Consider the following 21,092-nt stretch of genomic DNA (forward strand, 5'->3'; position numbering starts at 1 on the left):
CATGATTACAGTGTTTCTCTCCCTCTGCACTGTTATTGTATTTATGAATTTTGCACATGAATTGGAAGAGAAGTTGAACACCACGTACAATTACACAGCTATTCAAACTGAGCTGGAAGAACCAAAAGCTATTTCGCTATGATAAAAAATAAAAAAAAAACACACAAACAACTTGTGGTGTAAGTACTGGTTGAAATGATACCTGTGTATCACAAAAACACAATGCTGATTATCGAAAAAGCTTTTCCTTTTTACTCTCCAAGATGAGACTCGAGTCGAATTGTGTTCTCTTGCAAAATATTTGATGTGCATAATGTTCAAACTACATCAGCAACAATAACATGTGCGCAGAAAAGACATGTTTGCCTCAACAAATCAAAACCACAACTTGTCTCGGATCGCTTTGATTTAATGACTAATTCTACCTCTCCAGATTCATTACCTGGCCTAAAAAACACTGTTGCCAGTACATGTAAGAACAATAACAGAAGAGTTGCTGACAAAGTTGGCCTCCAATCCAGGTGGTCAGCTGAAATGACAACTGTGTGGACAGTGTCACGCTCAGCCGGGGAGGAGGATCGCCCTCACTGATGGCAGCTTTTATCTGCAGCGGCCAGAAGAGCTGTGCCTCCTTCTGTTACGAGGCAATGACACTTTGTCAAGCAAGACAAAGTTATCCTGGCTCCGGCGCCGGACAATCGCCCCTCCATTCCTCGATACATTTCCAACTATGGGTGTGATTTGCATCACAAAAGCTGAAAAGCAGACCATACACAAGAGAGTACAACCCCCCTGTCCTAAAACGGCAGAAATATTCTAAAGGAATATTTCAGATCTGCCAAACGTTTGGAAAAAAAAAAAAACACGATTCTCCACTCAGATTGTCCCAGAGGTCTGTGTATCATAGATTTCATTCCTGCAGGGGAGCAAAGATTATTACAATATTCAGATTACCGAGCAGGGGAAATTAATTGGACTAATTAACATACAAGTAAATGATGATACCGTTAACACATTTCATTAACTCAAACTGTCATTCTATGTTCCTGGTGCACTTGGTATTGCATTACAATGAATTGGATTCATTAAATTATGCAAATGAAAGGAACGACAAAACGGACGAGTCCTTTTTAGCGTTACAGTCCACGTTTCCAGCAAATTGACTAAGACTCAAAAAGCATGTGCTCTTCACTCTGATTTACCAGATAAAGCTTTTCATAGACTACCGTTTTAATTATGTTCACAGGCACTAGAACCAGGTAGGCTATAATACATTTTTAACTCCCTTATGTCGCCTTCCTGAGCCTCATATTAAAGAAAAAATAGCAACAGTACCTAATTAGTAAAATGTCCCATTTAGTGTAAGAGGTACAGGGTGATGCAGCATGTATCAGCTTAATGTGTCAAAATATTAAGAAATGATTATTTCTCTGTGCACACTTTACAGTCAGAAACGAGACAAAACAGCTCATTTGAAATCCTGATAATTCTCTTAAACATACATGAATCCAGGTCATAAAGCCAGAAGCTGTTACCTCTCACGTCTCTGTAGGGTTTTGTTCAAAGTCATGAGACAATACTTTGTTCTCCGCAGCAGAATATGTGCCTGACATTTCTATGTGACATTAACTTGTAGTTAATTGAGGGTCCACACCTCCTGTTGGCCTCGGTGACTTCTGCCTTCATCTTAGCGCCGCTACATGTGGAAGGTCAAGGGGTCAAACATACCTCTCGTCCAGCTCCCTTGGCTGTAGTGACATCTACTGGACTAATAACCCAGAGTGTAAGCCAAAAGGGGGGAGGAGGGGATGAGGCTCCTGGCTGGATGTCAAGTCTTCAAAAAGACACAAAACAAAAAAGGTTTCAAGTGGAAGAAAAATTCAAAGTTGTCTTACATTTAGTCATTTTAGTATGAAATATCACGCTGCCCTCGGAGAGCAGCTAAAAGTACAACCTCGATACAACAATAAAATAAAACAAAGCCAAAAAACAGAAAGGAAATTCAAGTGTAACAGAAATGTTTATATTGATGTTATATTGACATATTTATACAGAAGATTTTCGAGTGAGAATAAACCTTCAGTGTTTAGTACATAATATAAAGATGCTCTTTGAATGTTTAAACAGCATCCTGCTATCCGACTCAGAGGGTAAAAGTATAATCAAATCAAATATGACACTATAATTCACTGTTCAGTGTGTGTGTGTGTATTCATTTGAACAACTCATCAGTTGGAGTTCAGAGATAAAATAAAAACAAAACAAAACACATAACATGGAACAGGGAAATGCAACATACAGTTAAAAGTATCAACACGAAGACAGAAACATTGTACATTTACTGACGATGATTATAAAGGACAGTCTCTTGGGGAGAATACAAAACATTTTTTTTCTTTTTATACAAAAAAGGATTAACAACAAGATGAAAGTGATGAGAACAGTGCTGTTAAAAAGAGTACCGCTTTCAGTAATACACTGATTTTTCCAACTGCGTGATGAGGACTGATGGAGGTGAGAGATTCTGCAAAGCTGTTTCTATAACATGAACGAGGGAGGGAGAGGGAGAGGAAGAGGGAGGTCGTCCTTATCGTAAAAAAACAAACAGCAAACAAACAAACAACATGGTGGGATTCGACGAGCATAGGTAACATGGTGACAGCTTATTTCACCTCAGCTTTTGGTCCATCAGAAAACATTTCTTCACAACACCTTCACACCATGGCCCGAGAAGCTACAGGGGTGATTTAACTCTACTTATATCACACAGTCACAAGTCACCCTGAGTTTATAGTCAAATTTGGCAATTACCTTCCAAAATAATGGCTTATTTTTCTCTTCGCATCACATATCAACAAGTTATTCTTCAGTTTTTTTTTTGTTTGTTTGTTTTGAAGTCCTCCAAAAAAGTTTTTAGAAAAAAACACATTTGAATTACATATAATGAAGCCATTTGAAATATTTGGGACCTCTAATATCACAAATGAATTTTCTATGTAAAGCCCAATATAAATAGCTGTTCAGTCAAAATATTTCATAAGCAAATAACGTGTATCATATCAACAGTATATGTTCAAGAAGGATTTACAATATAAAATTTTGATTGTTTTGATTTTCGCCTGCAAAATGTCGGAGATGTGAGCAAAAGTTTTTCAAAATAAAAAGGAGGGTGGAGGGCTCCCTAATTTGCAAGCAGACTGACTGCAAGGAGGACACGCATACCCCAAAAAATAATAAAATAATGCATAATATTTAAGAACAAAAAAAGACATAACATCAATTCATTTGCATGGACGTAAGCAATAGCAATAACAATTACTTCAGCTGGATAAAATTAGCTCTGTTATGAGATTCAGTCTTTGCTCAAAAGGAATATGGAACAAACCTTGATTACCGAGGACATCGTAAGGATATACCATCAAGAAAAAACAACAACTAAAAGAGGCGAGGAGAAAACTGCTCAACTTACCAATATTCTTTTGTGAAAAACACATAACAAAATTAGTAGATTCAAAGCAAAATGGCATCCTACCTTTCCAACAACATAATATTGTACAAAATAAGGCATTTCCTTGTGTGTTTACTGCAATGTCTTTTTCCATCTTCATCTTCTTTTAGTCTCCGTTACCGACATGGACCGACTGTCTCTGTGTTAAAATATATATATTTATATATTTATAATTTTAGCTTTTCTTCAAAACTTGAATAAAAATGCAGGTAGGAGTATACAGTATGAGAGAGGTTGTAGAAGTTCATAAGTGGAGCGTAAATCACTCCATGACTTCGCTGGCCGCTACTGTGGTGACGAGCTGGAGAGGGATCTCTGCGTTGGCCAGGATGTCCTGGGCGTTGCTGGAACCCTGCTGGATGTTGGTGAGGATGAGGGTGGTTCCGCCCGCCGTGGTGATGATACTGTCTGAGGATCCCGCGGACTCCATCGAGGCCACCACAGCGCCGCCAGAGTTCACGCCTTTTTTGTTCTGATGAGTTTTAATGTGCTTCGCCAGGTGGTCGCTCCGCATGAAGCGCTTGGAACATTCTGGGCAGACAAACTTCTTCTCTCCTGCCAGAGAGAAAAATACAGTTTGATGCTGAATACATTTGGAGAGGGTCAAACATGCAATCTATATGGAGGATATGTTTCGCAAGTGAGGAGAAGTTCGATTTGCTTGCTTCATGAATAAAATCAAAGACATTTTAGATGCTAAATAAAATAATAAACAGCAGATCTATCCCTGAAATCAAAACTCCTATTAACCAATGGTAAATCAGTGAATTAGTTGCTGAATGCCAACGTGTCGCTGCCAAAACGACAAACAAGTCGTATATGACTGATTACAATTCTCGCTAATTAAAAAATAGAATTATTTAATATCCACTTGAAAGTTAACCGTGAACACTAACTGTTAATATCTGATCCTGAAGCTGACAGCATAATGAAGGCCTCACTCAGCCAATGATAGGGTTTATATATTCAACAACGGTACCAGCAAGTGCTCATATCTCTTTCATAGGTCTATGAATATCTATCTCTTAGCAGTAAATGTCATTTGATAAGGGATATCATAATGTTGCTGTGCTGCTTTGACCGGACTTTCAGGCCGCATTCCTGCTTCTGTTTCACCCCATAGCGGCATTTTTCGACAAAATTAAGAACAGATTATGTGATCTGATACACGACTGTTCAGACTCTCACTACTTACATCTCGTTTTTGTTACATAATCTGATTGTTAATAGATCCTGCAGGACAAACTGTTCAAAAATAACACCAAGTTTGTGAAATCTGGATATGTTTATATCAAACGCTCTTTAGTTCCTATCCTGATATTTATGCCATGTAAATCCAGTGGGGTTGCAAACGCTGTCATCCCTTGTGTGACTCATGCTTTGCAGGGCACAAATTAACACATTTTTTAGTGATGTTTTCCTGATGTACAAACACTGAGGGAGCAAGGAAAAAAAAAAGGGCACCTGTGTGTGTTCTCCTGTGTCTCTGCAGCTCGTCGCTGCGTGTGAACCTCTTCCCGCAGAACATCCAGCTGCAAACAAAAGGTCGCTCCCCTGAATGCCAGCGCAGGTGCGCTCGCAGGTGCGACGTCTTTCCGTATACTTTCCCACAGCCTGCGATGTGGCAGATGTGCTGCTTCTTTTTCCCCGTGCTGGATCCTCTGAGAAACACAGGTATGGAGAGTTATGGTCCTGATATGCTTGTTTCCTGTGCAGACCCGTACAGAGTGAGAAGATTCAAAGAGCTCACTCACCTCCCACCCGACTCTTTACAGTTGGGGCAAGTACACGCCACTCTGCGCAGCCTCTTGCCCTCCTGCCCCAGCTGATCCTCCTCGTCCACCATCCTGACACGAAGGTGGGACAGATCGCTCGTGTTCAGGGTGGAGTCGGTGCTCAGCTGCCAGTCTCCAGAGTCCGGCTCTTCCTTTATCTGGATGTCTGCAATTAATGTGTACGTTAATGTCAAGACAAGCCGTGATAGAGTTCCCAAAAAGGCTGCACAGTGAGAGCTGCTTTATTACGGCGTGTGATTGACAGCATGGCAGCACATTTCACAAGTTAAACTCCATATTAAGCATGGTGATAAAATAATTAGTTGATTGGCAGAAAACGTATCAATAGCAATTTTGATAATTAATAAAACGTAGCCTGTGGACTTTCTGGCCCACATGAGTGGCAGAAAATGGATGGAAGGACTTTACTACAATCAAAAACTTCATCAGGATGTTTTGATCACTATAATTATATAAAACATAAAAACTGCTTTAAGGACACAGAAAATATAAATGAGTTAAATACAAAAGGAAAGTAAACCTGTTCAAACAGGTTCTCAATTAAATAACACCAAGCTTTTGTTGGATACAGTTTCTAAAATAATATATTAAATGTAAATTCAGAGACTTTTTCATCATTTTCAGAGCAGACACTGACTTGTAACAGCAGGGAAAGCTCAGAACAAACTTTGATTTATCTTTTTGTATTAGTGTAATAAATGCAGCAATTAAGTCAATTTTAAATATAAATGCAACAAAATAAGAATGAAGTATGTATTTATATTCGATGCTCGAGCGCAGTGACTTTGGCTTTAAATCCTCGCAGGTGTTGGGAGTTACTCCGGCTGGTCAGAGCTCTGCTCTGGTTAAAGGTGAGACGTGCTCTGTACTAATACAAAGAATAAAAGGTCTAAACTGTCTCATCCTGAAAGATGCAACCACCCTAACAGGAGAGTAATGAGCATGTCAATCCAACACCGTCTGTACACGCCCACACAGCTCTGAGAAGACGTCTAATCGGGCAACAAAGCGAACCGGGCTGCGTGGGCTGGTTATGTATCGTGACACTAAAAACAGCTACTGTACCTCCGGGGTTGTCTGGGTCTCCTTCATGTTGGGCCACTGAGTTGACCGTCACCGTCTGCAGGTTTGGGATTTGCCCCGTGCTGATGCTGACCGGACTGGAACCCAGCGACAGGGTCTGTACTGGAGCCAGCGTTATCTGCTGGGGTGGTGTCGTGGGCAACTGGAGGTTCTGCAGGTTCTGCACCCCTTGCACCTGAAAGGTCTGCCACTGTATCTGACCCGACGGGGTGACCGTCTGGGCTTGGATGATGAAGGTTCCCGGGTTGATCAGCTGCACATTTTGCAGGCCTTGCCCACCTGTCGCCACTGACTGGACCACCTGACCGTTGGTTGTCTGAATGGGCACCTGCTGCAGCTGAATGATGGGCTGAGTTGAGGACACCTGGACGCTCTGCTCCTGATTGTGATGGATGAAGCCCTCCTGGAGACCAGAACTCGAGTCAGCTTGCTCTGTGGCCACTGTTGATGTGTCTTGCGTCAGCAGACCTGATTCGTTTGCTGGAATGTGTAGCTGAGAGGAAGACGTTGGCACATATATCTCGGGATTTGCATTCGAGTCATTTACTTGTAGTGTCTGTGAGAGGTGATTATCTGTCTTCGCCAGACTCTCTGAGCCATCCACGTGATGACTCGCCATAATTAGCTGGCCATCAGCAGTGACCCCTGTTGCTATAGTCTGAGCACCAGACAGGCCGAGGGAGTCCAAGTCCACACTGTTAATAGGAACAAAAGTAATGTTCCCAGGCAAACCCACAGGCACATTAGTAACAACCTGACCCTGGTTGTTGAAGGTGGAGCTGCCGATAGAAACCCCCTGGATCTGCTGGACATTACCAGTCTGTGATATGAGGTTCTGGTTGTTATTAAGGATGTTTGCAGTTGATACACTGAGACTCTGGCTACCATCAGGTAAGATCTGAATCTGCCCCGTGGCATCCTGAGTCAGAGTCGCTGCCTCCACGCCGGACGTGGAGAAGCTCAGCTGTCCGTCTGCTGTCTGAATCTGAGGAATTACTTGGTACTGAATGTTAGGCACTGAGTTGGCGGAGGAAGCGTCCGTTCCCGACGTCACAAAGATTGGCTGACTCTGTAAGTTCTGGAGAGGAAGAACATACTGTCCATTTGATGTTAATATTCCTTGACTTTGGATGTGTATCATTCCAGACTCATCCTTTGCTGATGTGGGGGTTAACACCTCCCATTTATCAGTCCCAGTAAGGTGCGCAGACGGATCTGATGTCTGAGAAAGGAAATAATTGACCGATTAGGCATCTGTGGTTAATAAATTAGCTAAAGCAATGCAAAGCACTTATTTAGAAGTCTAGTTATAAGCTGCTTTGATTTGTACAATATTTTGAAGATAGCAATTCACACAATCACAACAAACATGCGGAGGCAGAGAGCATAGTTAAATTCTTTGAGTTGGTAGAAGCCGACAGAGAAAGACTTTCACATGTATGTTTCTGTTCTTAGTTACAGACGATCTAAAGTTGTGTTCTTGTCTATTGTACGGTCCCTTTGGTCCAGAACAAACCTTATTGCTGCTTGTATGTTTGTTCTGGTCTGTGAGGTTCACACTCATTCATTAAGAATCTGACAAATCAAGAGGCGTCACCCTGAAATCACAACTGACAGGTAACAGGTGACTTGTTGTCCTGCATCATTAGTACTAAACTGACTCGTGAAGGGAATGTTACGGGCTGCGCTTGAAGGTTTAAATCAGCCAAAATGAGCTAACGGGAAAACACAGCAGAGTTTGTACTGACTGTGTTAAACAGGTGTGAAACCTCACAGTTTTCTTATAAACTCTACTTTGTGATGTTATCACAGCTGTAATGATGTGTTAATTTGTTATAAATACAAATGTAACTGTTCCTGCAGCTGTTTTAAAGCGAAAACCTTGGAGTAGTGTTCATTGCTTTGTTTCTTTTGCAGCAGTGTTTTGGTCTGATTTTGATTCTTGATGGAAAGATTTGTCATATTTAGCAACAGTATGATTAAATACATTAATTCATTTGAAATGGAACCAAAACACAGCAGGCTTTTTAAACAGTGGTACACAACTACAACAGTTTTCTTTCTCCACACCAGAGCCTGAATATCATCCAAGCTGCAAATTTTGCTCCTTCTTAAATAAAATACAATTTAGCAACAAGAATATGGAACACACGCTGTTTTGTCATTTTCATTATAATTAAACCTTATCACCACTGAAACATAAACATTTATCAACGACAGCATACTGTCCAGAATGTGTTATATGCACATAAACTAACTCGCATCACAGTATCTGTCTTTAGAACATCTTATCAACAAAAACTTGGGATAACAAAATCCTGATTCAACACCAACTAAAAACATAAACACACTGATAGAAGAGTGTCATCGTGAAACTACGCTCTGACCTACATGAACTTATCTTGAACTCTCTGATGCACTTGTGCTTTAGGGTTGATGTGGTTGTTTTATCAGAGCGCATAAGAAGTTCAGCTTGAAGCATTAGTATGAGCTGCCAGCTGCGTAAACTACATCGAATATAGAAGGTCTTCTTACATGACCAGAAGGAAACGGATGTCTCACTAGTAGTTAAACTGGCTAAATAATTCCAGTTGTAGCGATGACATATCCTGCTGTCTAAATGCCAAAACGCAGTGCCTGCAATTCAACGTGAGCAAGTGCAACCTTAGCAACACTCCCACCACCAATTTCTGCTCCACTGTGATTTGAGGGCTTCAACTTCTGCTGTAGCAGAGGTGCCGACTTACCACATCAGCGGCAGCACCTCTGTCCACCTCTGACGACGGTGACCCAACCTTAGTGCAGGTGGTTGCTAGCAGGTCGAGGGGAGATGGCTGAGTGTCCTACCCAGAACGGGCGAGGTTTAAAAGGAAGAAAGTGGGTGGCCATTAGAAACTGGGCCACATAGAAATAGTGACTTTAAAGAGCTTGTTTGGAGGTGAAAAGGACATTTTAGTGTTTACTGTGTGTTGAGCCCCCCAGGCAGCACCTTGAGGTGATGTTTTGAATTCACAGTCTAATCACAGTTAATTGGTGACTTAATATTTTAGTTTTTCTGTGTTTCATTAGAGGTTAATTTGACAGTTAGCAGCTACAGTTACTTATTGTAAAATCTTGTTTATTTTAATGTATTGCTATTTCTTCATTATTTCTCCACTTATTTATTGTTATCACAGGCTGACCTGTAAGTCTGACTGATATTATATACTATATATAGACATCAGAGTAACTTAAAGCGATACTAACAAAGTGTTGCAGGTCATTTATTACTTTTATTAGAGTCATCGTTACATAGTTTGTCTACGAGAGAGCACTGACGAGTTATTATACAGCTGTGACTACATCAAGTGTTTATATTCACAATATTCTGGATGATTTTTGTTATATCAGATGTTTTTGAGCTCTTAAATATGAATTGATTATTGGCATCTGCATCAAAAAGTTAAATATTGGTGAGGTCTGCAGTGGTCACTGTGTTTGCTGTTTACAGCTTCACAAAGTCACAGAGCTCTCAGTGTTAAGATATTATTAGGAATATTTCCTGACTGAATCTTTTAGGCACATCATTTCACTCTCACAATTCAAGTCTGCACTTAAAACCCACCTGTTTAAAAATAGCTTTTTCCATCTGATTCAATTGCATTGTCCTATTTTAACCTGTTTTTAATGTTGTATTCTTGTAATTTGATTTACTTTTATGGTTCTTTTTGTTTGTTTCTGTTATTTGCTGTCTACTTTTATTTACTGTAAGGTGTCCTTGGGGTGACAGAAAGGCGCCTATGAAATAAAATGTATTATTATTATTTATTATTATCACTTCAATCCTAGCTGAGGAGGCGGGATTTGTGAGAGGAAGTGTTGCCTGAGAGGTTCAAATCAGGGTGCAATACCCCCCCTCCAAGTCTGAAACATGTGAACTTCAGTGAGCACCACTCAGCTACTGGAAAACGCAGTAACTACGTTATAATGAGAAATGATAATCCCCGAGGGGGAACATTTACCTGATTGCCCCGGCCCTCCTCCTGCTGCTGCAGGAAGCCGCTTTGACTGCTGTCCACGTCCAAGGCAGCCATATCCACTGGTTTCATGGGCTGTTCTGGGGCTGTGTATTAAAATAAAAACACACATAACTAACACAGGCTGGCTGAGAGTCGATGGGAACCAGTGGTAATTTCGTCAGACGAGACAAAATATGTTCGTCAATGAGCCTTGTTCCTTTGACTAAGACGAGATGATACAATGTTCTAGAAACACTGACGAAAAATGTGCCAATGTGCGTCTTTGTTGACGAATAAAAACGAGACGAAAATGTCATGCAAGAAATAAAAAACGTCCTTGTTTTCGTCTACTATATAAGAAAGAAAGCAGCATGCAGTCCTGCTGTCACGTGTTTGTGCCAGCACTTCTTTTACTGTAGCAACGTCACGGCCACACGTTTGATACCCTCGCACCTGTGGCTTGAAAACAAACAGCACGCAGGAGAAACGCGGCGTACGGACAGCGCAAATCATGCTTGGAAGGAAAAAGAGACTGGACGTGTGGTCCCATTTATATTATTTAGAATCACAATGCCTTGTTTAGCTTGTTCTACCTAAACGGCTCATTGACGAACATATTTCATCTCGTCTCGTCTGAAGAATTTAGTGATGGACTTTACTTTTCAATCGGCCTATTCTTGTTTTGGTTATTTATTAGAACATTTATATACAGTACATATGTTTTCACGCTGGTTTTCTACTGTAGGCCTCCATCTGGTGATGGATTTTTCTTTTGAATCGGTCTATTCTAGTGATTGTGATGTATTATTATTATTCAGAACATGTGTTATCCGTACAGTATTTGGTATACTGTGATCTTTTAAGTTTTTATTTCACTTCTGTCTGCTCAGCTATAAAATCAGCTGTAAGTGTCGTATTGTTTTTTTTGGGGTGTGTGTGTGTTGGTGTTTCTAATAAACATAAAAAATAAAATCAAGTACATATTATTAATGTTAATAATATGTACCTGTACCTTAGTACCTGTTTCCAACATCTGTACACTTACCTGTTTGTTTTTTTGTCTATTGTAAAAGGCTGACTGATACTTCTGTTGTTTGTTTTTGAAATTTAATTTGATTCAACTTCTGTAGTGTATATTACACTTTCCGCTGCTGTAACAAAGTGGATTTCCCCTGTTGTGGGATAAATAAAGTATAATCTAATTAAGTGTGTATGGAAACAACAGGACGAGACACTTAGCAAAGTTGCACTGAAGATGAATTCATACCAATTAATTCAATCAAGACAGTTAATTAATATGTTTAAACAAGTGAACTGGAATTAATAAACAAAACAAAATAAATATTCCTGAAATAAATAGAAATGTTTTGACTAAAACTGAACTAAAAAATGTGAGACTTTTATTCCACTAAAATATGACTACAACAAAAATGATTTACTAAAATGAACTTTGACTAAATTTAAAAATAAATAGGTGACAACATTAACACTGATGGGGACAGCCGATGCTAACGGGAGCTAAACAAACCAACGTCTTGTAACGTCAGTTGACGGGCTGGCGGTGAAATCACACCCACCGCCACCAGCCAACACATAAAATAATTAATTAAATTAATTAACAACAGCTGTGAGTGCCCAAAACAAACTACTTAGCTGAGCTAACGAGCGCAGCGTTAGCCGCCGCTGCTGCTGCTAACCTAGCCTGCGATGATTAGCACTATCACCATAAGCCATACACGTTAGCCTGCTAGCGAGCTAATTTAGCCCCAGCTCGTTAGTTTAACGAAGATATTACATACCAGTCATGGCGGGAAACGGAGAGTCCTGATGGTCACAAGCCACCGGACATGTTCAGCGCATTGAATTGATTGTACACGCGTGGAAATAGATGATAAGTGTCAGGATTATTTTGTATTTTTGATTGACGGGCGGTTGGTAACACAAAGGGTGGGGCCTCCTGTGTTGACTGGGAGTACTTGCGTCACACAACAGGGGAAGTCCCGCCCTCCTTTGTTTAAACGTGATTGGTTACTCGTTTTGCACGCCGTGTTCTGATTCGCCACTCGGCACGTCAATCATCCTTTGTTGGATTCTTTTCCTGTTTATTAATATTAAATAATAATAATACATTTTATTTCATAGGCGCCTTTCTGTCACCCCAAGGACAACTCACATAATAAAAGTAGACACAAATAATAAAAACAAACAAAAAGAACCATAAAGTAATCAAATACAAGAATAAACATTAAAAGAAAGGTTAAAATAGGACAATGCAATTGAATCAGATGGAAAAGGCGATTTTTTAAACAGGTGGGTTTTAAGTGCAGACTTGAATTGTGAGTGTGAAATGATGTGCCTAAAAGATTCAGTCAGGAAATATTCATAATAATATCTTAACACTGAGAGCTCTGTGACTTTGTGAAGAGCTGTAAACCAACAAACACAGTGACCACTGATCAATATTTGACTGTTTGATCAGATGCCAATATCAATTCATATTTAAGATTCAAAAAATCTGATATAAACAAAAATCAGCCAGATATTGCGAATATAAACACTCAATGTAGTCAAAGCTGTATAATAACTCGTCAGTGCTCTCTCGTAGACAAAACTATGTAACGATGACTCTAATAAAAGTATAAATGACCTTGCAAACACATCGTAGTATCGCTGTAAGTTACTCTAATGTCTATATATAGTATATAATATCAGTCAGACTTACAGGTCAGCCTGTGATAACAATAAATAAGTGAAAAAATAATGAAGAAAAATAGCAATATATTAAAATAAATAAGATTTTACAATAAGTAACTGTAGCTGCTAAAGTCAAATTAACCTCTAATGAAAAGTGCAGACTTGAATTGTGAGAGTGAGTTGATGTTCCTTATGATGAGGGGTAAAGACTTCCAGAGCTGGGGAGCAGAGCGGCTGAAAGCTCTGCTCCATGGTGGTGAGACGGGTGGAGGGGACAGTTAGGTGAATGGAGGAGGAAGACCTGAGGGAGCAGCAACATGGAGAAGATCCACGAGATATGGTGGTGTGAGGTTATGAATGGCTTTGAATGTGAGCAGAAGGATTTTGTAGTTTATGCAGGATTTGACCGGGAGCCAGTGGAACTGTTGCAAGACAGGAGTGATGTGGTGGATGGAAGGGGTTCTGGTGATGATGCGGGCAGCTGAATTCTGGACCAGGTGGAGCTTATGGAGAGATTTATGGGTGAGGCCAAGGAGGAGGGAGTTGCAGTAGTCCAGGCGGGAGCTGACTGAGATTATGAACCAGGATGGCAGTGGTATGAGGAGTAAGGGAGGGGACGGAAGCGTTTGATGTTGCGTAGGTGGAAATAGGCGGACCGGGTGATGTTGTTAATGCGACTGAAAAGAGTGTGTGCTGTTGAGGATGACACCCAGACTCTTAACCTGTGCTAACTTATTATGCATGTTCATTTTTTACAGTATGGTATTGGTGGCAGTGAGGATTGTAGTTACACTGTTCACCTTTAGTTACACTGTTGTTACCAGTGAGGCGGCTGGTTTTATAGCCCAGCTCAGGAGTCTTCAATCTTTTTCAGCTCAAGGACCCCTTGGATGAGAGACATTTTAAGCCTGGCTTATAATAACCTTCATATTTACTTTATTCACCTTTTATTTAACCTTATTAACCTATTTATATGCTGGGTTATTAGCCTGTATGTGTTTATGATTGATAAAACATTCAGGCATAATGGAATAATTTATAAACTGCTGAGTTTTTATGTCTTGATCACTCCCTGTTACTTTTATCTCTGGTGCTTATTTACTGTGCAGGTCTTATCTACTTTTACTGCAACTGTTCTTACGTTATGCTCAACCCTATAGGTCTTAATTTTTCTTATCATTTATTTCATTGTTGTAGTTTTATGCTTTTTACTTTTCTTCTAATCTCTAGTTTTTCATGCAACTGCTCTCTTACCTTAAGAACTGTTAGTTTATGTCTATTTCTGTTTTTACTCTGCTCTGTGAAGCACTCTGGGCTACAATTCTGTATGAAAGGTGCTATAGAAATAAATAAAGTTGAAGTTGAAGTTAAATAGTAATAGTTTTTGTCAAAAGTAGCTTTTTATTGCATATTCATGCTTGCAGTTTACTCATCTTTTTTTTTTTTTTTTTTAATTCTCAGAAATTATTTTGGTGAAAATTGTCAATTATTATGACAAAAATTGATGGACCCCCTGCAGTATACTACTGCGGACCCTGTTGGGGTCATGGACCCCTGGTTGAAGACCCCTGGCCTAGCTTGTAACAATGTTCAATATAGCAAGTAAAAGGCCACAATTCAAATTATTTGCCAAATACTGTACATGAAATTTGAACTCATCCTGGCTAAATGTGACACCCGTTCTGAGTCACATCTACCAGTCCATTCAATGTTTTGCTTAGTGACTTTTTTAATTGTTTATTTTACAGGAAATACGACTCTGATGGTCGCACAGGTCAACCTGCATAAACCTTTATATGCATCACTACTAATTACAAATTTACACAACATCCTGCAAATTGGACTCTGTTACAAACTTTCTATGACACTGTGGTAGCATCTGCAATCTTTACACAGTCAGAGAGAGACAGGAAAAGACTCAACACACTAGTCAAGAAGTCCAGCTCCATCCTGGACTACCCCCTAGACTCCATAGAGGAAGTGGGAGAGAGGAAGATGTTAGTTGACTGTGGAACAGCTCCTTCATTCCAACAGCTGTCAGACTCCAGCATGACTTCATGACTTTCTTCCATATATTTCTTATTTATGAGTATTTTTTTATCCATCTTGTGCATATAAGCCGCTGTGACAAGTGAATCTTATCTTATCTTGCATCCTATGTCTTTAAATTATCTGAAATTATCTTTATATCATCAGAAATTGTTGCACACAGCATCAGTCTGAAAATGCTTATGATGGAAGTATAAGTATAACTCGTGAACTTTTGCAGATGTTATATACATACATAAAAACACAAAACCAGATTTCCTGCACCAAATTCAACTTTTCTACTCACAAACTGACAATTCAGTACCGGTGCTCTCACATGCATCTCACTGTGCAGTGTTTATTAGGATCCCTTTTACAGCATGTAAGGTAACACAAGGCTTTAGAGTCATTGGCCTGCTGGGACTGAATGATAGAGGAATCAGCGAGTGAATCACTATTTTTAAGTTTACAAAACAGATAAATTTCCTCGCCCAAGGACACCTTACAGTAAATAAAAGTAGACAGCAAATAATAAAAACAAACAAAAAGAATCATAAAAGTAAATCAAATTACAAGAATAAAACATTAAAAACAGGTTAAAATAGGACAGTGCAATTGAATCAGATGGAAAAGGCGATTTTTAAACAGGTGGGTTTTAAGTGCAGACTTGAATTGTGAGTGTGAAATGAAGTGCCTAAAAGATTCAGTCAGGAAATATTCATAATAATATCTTAACACTGAGAGCTCTGTGACTTTGTGAAGCTGTAAACAGCAAACACAGTGACCACTGCATCAATATTTGACTGTTTGATGCAGATGCCAATAATCAGTTCATATTTAAGAGATCAAAAATATCTGATATAACAAAAATCAGCCAGACTATTGCGAATATAAACACTCAATGTAGTCAAAGCTGTATAATAACTCGTCAGTGCTCTCTCGTAGACAAACTATGTAACGATGACTCTAATAAAAGTAATAAATGACCTGCAACACATCGTTAGTATCGCTGTAAGTTACTCTCATGTCTATATATAGTATATAATATCAGTCAGACTTACAGGTCAGCCTGTGATAACAATAAATAAGTGAAAAAATAATGAAGAAAAATAGCAATATATTAAAATAAATAAGATTTTACAATAAGTAACTGTAGCTGCTAAAGTCAAATTAACCTCTAATGAAAAGTGCAGACTTGAATTGTGAGAGTGAGTTGATGTTCCTTATGACGAGGGGTAAAGACTTCCAGAGCTGAGGAGCAGAGCGGCTGAAAGCTCTGCTCCCCATGGTGGTAAGACGGGCGGAGGGGACAGTTAGGTGAATGGAGGAGGAAGATCTGAGGGAGCAGCAACATGGAGAAGATCCACGAGATATGGTGGTGTGAGGTTATAAATGGCTTTGAATGTGAGCAGAAGGATTTTGTAGTTTATTTAGTTTATTAGTTTATGCAGGATTTGACCAGGAGCCAGTGGAGCTGTTGCAGGACAGGAGTGATGTGGTGGATGGAAGGGGTTCTGGTGATGATGCGGGCAGCTGAATTCTGGACCAGGTGGAGCTTATGGAGAGATTTGTGGGTGAGGCCAAGGAGGAGGGAGTTGCAGTAGTCCAGGCGGGAGGTGACTGAGATTATGAACCAGGATGGCAGTGGTACGAGGAGTAAGGGAGGGGACGGAGGCGGTTGATGTTGCATAGGTAGAAATAGGCGGACGGGTGATGTTGTTGATGTGAGACTGAAAAGAGAGTGTGCTGTTGAGGATGACACCCAGACTCTTAACCTGTGCTAACTTATTATGCATGTTCAGTTTTTACAGTATGGTATTGGTGGCAGTGAGGATTGTAGTTACACTGTTCACCTTTAGTTACATTGTTGTTACCAGTGAGGCGGCTGGTTTTATAGGCCAGCTCAGGAGTCTTCAACCTTTTTCAGCTCATAATAACCTTCTTATAATAACCTTCATATTTACTTTATTCACCTTTTATTTCACTTTATTAACCTATTTATATGCTGGGTTATTAGCCTATATGTGTTTATGATTGATAAAACATTCAGGCATAATGAAATGATTTATAAACTGCTGAGTTTTTATGTCTTGATCACTCCCTGTTACTTTTATCTCTGGTGCTTATTTACTGTACATGTCTTATCTACTGTTTTTAAATTATGCTTTTTACCCTATAGGTCTTAATTTTTCTTATTATTTGTTTCATTGTTGTAGTTTTATGTTTTTTACTTTTCTTCTAATCTCTAGTTTTTCATGCAACTGCTCTCTTACCTTAAGAACTGTTGGTTTATGTCTGTTTCTGCTCTGTGAATCACTTTGGGCTACAGTTCTGTATGAAAGGTGCTACATAAATAAATAATGTTGAAGTTGAAGTTAAATAGTAGAGTAGCTTTAATGCTTGCAGTTTACTTATCTTTTTTTTTTTTTTTAATTCTCAGAAGTTATTTTGGTGAAAATTGTCAATTATTATGACAAAAATTGATGAACCCCCTGCAGTATATCTCTGTGGACCCCGTTGGGGTCATGGACCCCTGGTTGAAGACCCCTGGCCTAGCTTGTAACAATGTTCAATATAGCAAGTAAAAGGCCATTTAGATATAATGAGAGACAGACACAAATCAAATTATTTGCCAAATACATGAAATTTGAACTCATCCTGACTGAAGTCCAGGAGCAATGTGACACCCGTTCTGAGTCACATCCACCAGTCCATTCAGTATTTTGCTTAGTGTCTCTCTGATGGTCACCCAGGTCAACCTGCATAAACCTTTGCATCACCACTAATTATACATATTTACACAACCTACTGCAATTTGGACTCTGTTACAAACTTTCTATGACACTGTGGTAGCATCTGCAATCTTTACACAGTCAGAGAGAGACAGGAAAAGACTCAACACACTAGTCAAGAGGTCCAGCTCCACCCTGGACTACCCCCTAGACTCCATAGATGAAGTGGGAGAGAGGAAGATGTTAGTTCACTGTGGAACAGCTCCTTCATTCCAACAGCTGTCAGACTCCAGCAGGACCTCATGACTTTCTTCCATATATTTCTTATTTATGAGTAATTGTTTTATCCATCTTGTGCATATAAGCTGCTGTGACAAGTGAATCTTATCTTATCTTGCATCCTATGTCTTTAAAACACACAACTGAAAGTATCTTTATATCATCAGAAATTGTTGCACACAGCATCAGTCTGAAAATGCTTATGATGGAAGTATAAGTATAACTCGTGAACTTTTGCAGACACAAAACCAGATTTCCTGCACCAAATTCAACTTTTCTACTCACAAACTGACGATTCAGTACCGGTGCTCTCACATCCATCTCATTGTGCAGTGTTTATTAGGATCCCTTTTACAGCATGTAAGGTAACACAAGGCTTTAGAGTCATTGGCCTGCTGGGACTGAATGATAGAGGAATCAGTGAGTGAATCACTATTTTTAAGTTTACAAAACAGATAAATTTTAGCTATGGTGCTGAAATTCTGACTCTATGAAGAGTTTGACATGACTCGGTTCATCACTCGGTTTATACTCACGGGCTTTTGCAAACTAATAACAACACTTTCTAACTCGTGAATAAGAAAATGATCATCAGTTGAGTTTTAAAATGTTTTCTTTGTGTGTTGATTACTTGGGGCAGACAAAAAAACACATTCTGAGTTTGTACTTGACTGAGTTTTTTCCCTCCATCTGATTGTGCACAGCAGTACAACATTGTGAAAGTGCATTGAAATGAGACCCTGCATGCTATTGTACCTGCTCTGTGTCTGTGATGCTATCAGGAGCCCACTTCTGAGTATTATTTGTGGTGTGTCAGTTCCTCACAGTGCGCGACCGCAGTGAGGCTATTTCTCTCAACCTTCAATTCAAACTTGGCCCATTACAGCCAGACTACAAAAGCACTTTCCGTGCACTCAGGAGCTCACGGCAGTGAATGGTGGATATTTCCAATCACTCTGCTGTCAATCCAAGTGTCAGGTAAACACAGGCCAATGGAAACAGCTTTAGAAAAACCTTGCAGCTATGTCTGTCTTACTTCAGAAGTCCTTGGAAACGTATCAACAATTTCTACAAAGACCTCCAAGTTAACGGGAAAAGTCAAATATCCTAAAAGCAGCAGAAATGCAACACTCTGGTAGATGCAGTGCCTTACATGAGACACACAACTGCAGTGGTGTCTGCCTTCAGATATGTGAGTGTTGTTGTCTCCAACACGAGCTGCAAACAAAGGAAATGAGATTGTATTGACAGTTCTTGTATTCACCTCATGAGAGGAATCTGCGAAGTCTGTGGAGCAATTACACAGTGGGAGTTTGAGCACATCTATAAGGATTCAATGTGTGTGTGTGTGTAAATAGGGGGCACCAATGACCACTTTATTTTTGTGTATTTCCCCACAACAATACTAAAAGAAAGAGATTTTTTTTTTTAGTATTGTTGTGAGGAAATGTGATACAAATTCAATTGAATTCATGTTTGTTTTTGTTTTTTTTAACAAATCTTCTTGCAAAGGCCTCTTCTCGCTCGCTAGTGGGAGTGTGCACATTGTTGTTGTGTGGCACAGTGCAGAATTGTGAAGGGTAAGAGGAGTAACTGAGTGAGTCCACAATGCCTCTGAGTGTTTCCTATTAACATATTGACAGTTGTTTTCATGAAAGACCAGTCCAAAAGAGAGAGAGAGTGACCCCACGGAGAGAAACTGCCCTGCTGGAGGCACCTCGTGGGACACTGTAAATGGGACCTGAGAGAGAGAATTGAAACTGGTGCAGCATGGAGACGTGTGGATGGAATATCAAATATGTGTTATAGACATCTCTAAAGTGACGGAACGATGGGAACAATCACACTGTTCTTTGGTCTGAGGAACTGAGATTTAACTGTCAAAGGCAGTGGCATGAAAGATTTTTATAATATTTTCTTTTTACAGTCGAAGTTTAACATGATTTAAACATACAGCATATGGATGTAGTTCCCATATGCAACAATAAACAAAGACAACAAGGTAAAATCAAAGATATAAAGACAAACATATAGCTTTTATGTACAGGGAACAGGTATTAAAATATATATTTATGTACATAAAAACATACATTATTTGTATATAGAATATTTGTTTTGTTTGTTTGAGGTCAGATTAGTCATGTGCATCACAAAAAAGTACGAGTATGTATCAGTGCAAAAGAATAAATATATAATATAAATAAGTTTACCTATGTGGATGTGGATTATGTGTGTCTTAGACTTATTGTCCACATTATTAGGTACATCTTTACAATCCAGTACAACTGTTCTGCCAAGTCGATTTTCAATTGTTTATTTCTAAGACCACACATGTGTTTATTGTATGTTTTAGCATTTACGGTAAGTATTTTTCATAAGATGTTGGCAGAATGTCCATATTTGTGTTGGATGAATTCAGACTAAAGTCCCTGTTTACAGACAAATTGTTTCACTTTGCTCAGTTTGTGTTGAATGCCGACCAACAATGTAAGATGGCGCTTTATGATTCACGCGTTTAAAGGAACGGTCTGTGCCTCACTTGTTTTTTTAGTCATGTCTTATAGCTATTGTTTTGTTCATATTTATGTTCTGCATTGTTTGGCATGTGCTGTGTATTGCACGTTGTCCAAGTCCATGAGGGCTGGGCATCTTTAGTGCATGAAACTTGAAAAAAATGCAGCACAACATCACATCACCTCTATAATAAACATATAATTAAATGTACACTTTTCTGACAGTATCAACAAACTAAACATGCTGTATTAAGTTGCAATATATTTGACAGGCGTATTTTATAATGTGGCCCATGAATGTTTACATACAGACTATACAAGTGGCAGTAAAAAGGTGCTGTACATAGCCAGAGTCATGACGTCAGAGTTGTTCTCAGACATCACGTGACTGATTTAATTGTTCATGACTGTGACGGCATGGGAGAAGAAACATTTCTACTTAAATTATATTTTGCCGCATT

General features: G+C 39.3%; 1 protein-coding gene across 3 annotated transcripts; it reads right to left on the reverse strand.

The window, feature by feature from the left end:
* Positions 1-2,001: 2,001 nt before the first annotated feature.
* On the reverse strand, positions 2,002-12,376 carry sp3a (sp3a transcription factor). Of its 3 annotated transcripts, none has more exons than XM_019274158.2 (7): positions 12,185-12,376; positions 10,389-10,489; positions 9,135-9,221; positions 6,370-7,609; positions 5,263-5,449; positions 4,973-5,169; positions 2,002-4,063 (listed from the first exon to the last, which is right to left on the reverse strand). In XM_019274158.2, exons 1-7 carry the CDS (start codon positions 12,189-12,191, stop codon positions 3,771-3,773), a joined length of 2,112 nt encoding a protein of 703 aa, XP_019129703.1. In that variant the 5' UTR covers positions 12,192-12,376; the 3' UTR covers positions 2,002-3,770. The 3 variants fall into 3 exon arrangements, with proteins under 3 accessions (XP_019129703.1, XP_019129701.1, XP_019129704.1); XM_019274156.2 differs by having other exon boundaries at positions 9,135-9,230; XM_019274159.2 differs by lacking the exon at positions 9,135-9,221 and having other exon boundaries at positions 12,185-12,375.
* Positions 12,377-21,092: the final 8,716 nt, after the last annotated feature.

Source organism: Larimichthys crocea, chromosome XVIII (assembly GCF_000972845.2).
Source record: "Larimichthys crocea isolate SSNF chromosome XVIII, L_crocea_2.0, whole genome shotgun sequence".
NCBI lineage: Eukaryota > Metazoa > Chordata > Actinopteri > Sciaenidae > Larimichthys > Larimichthys crocea.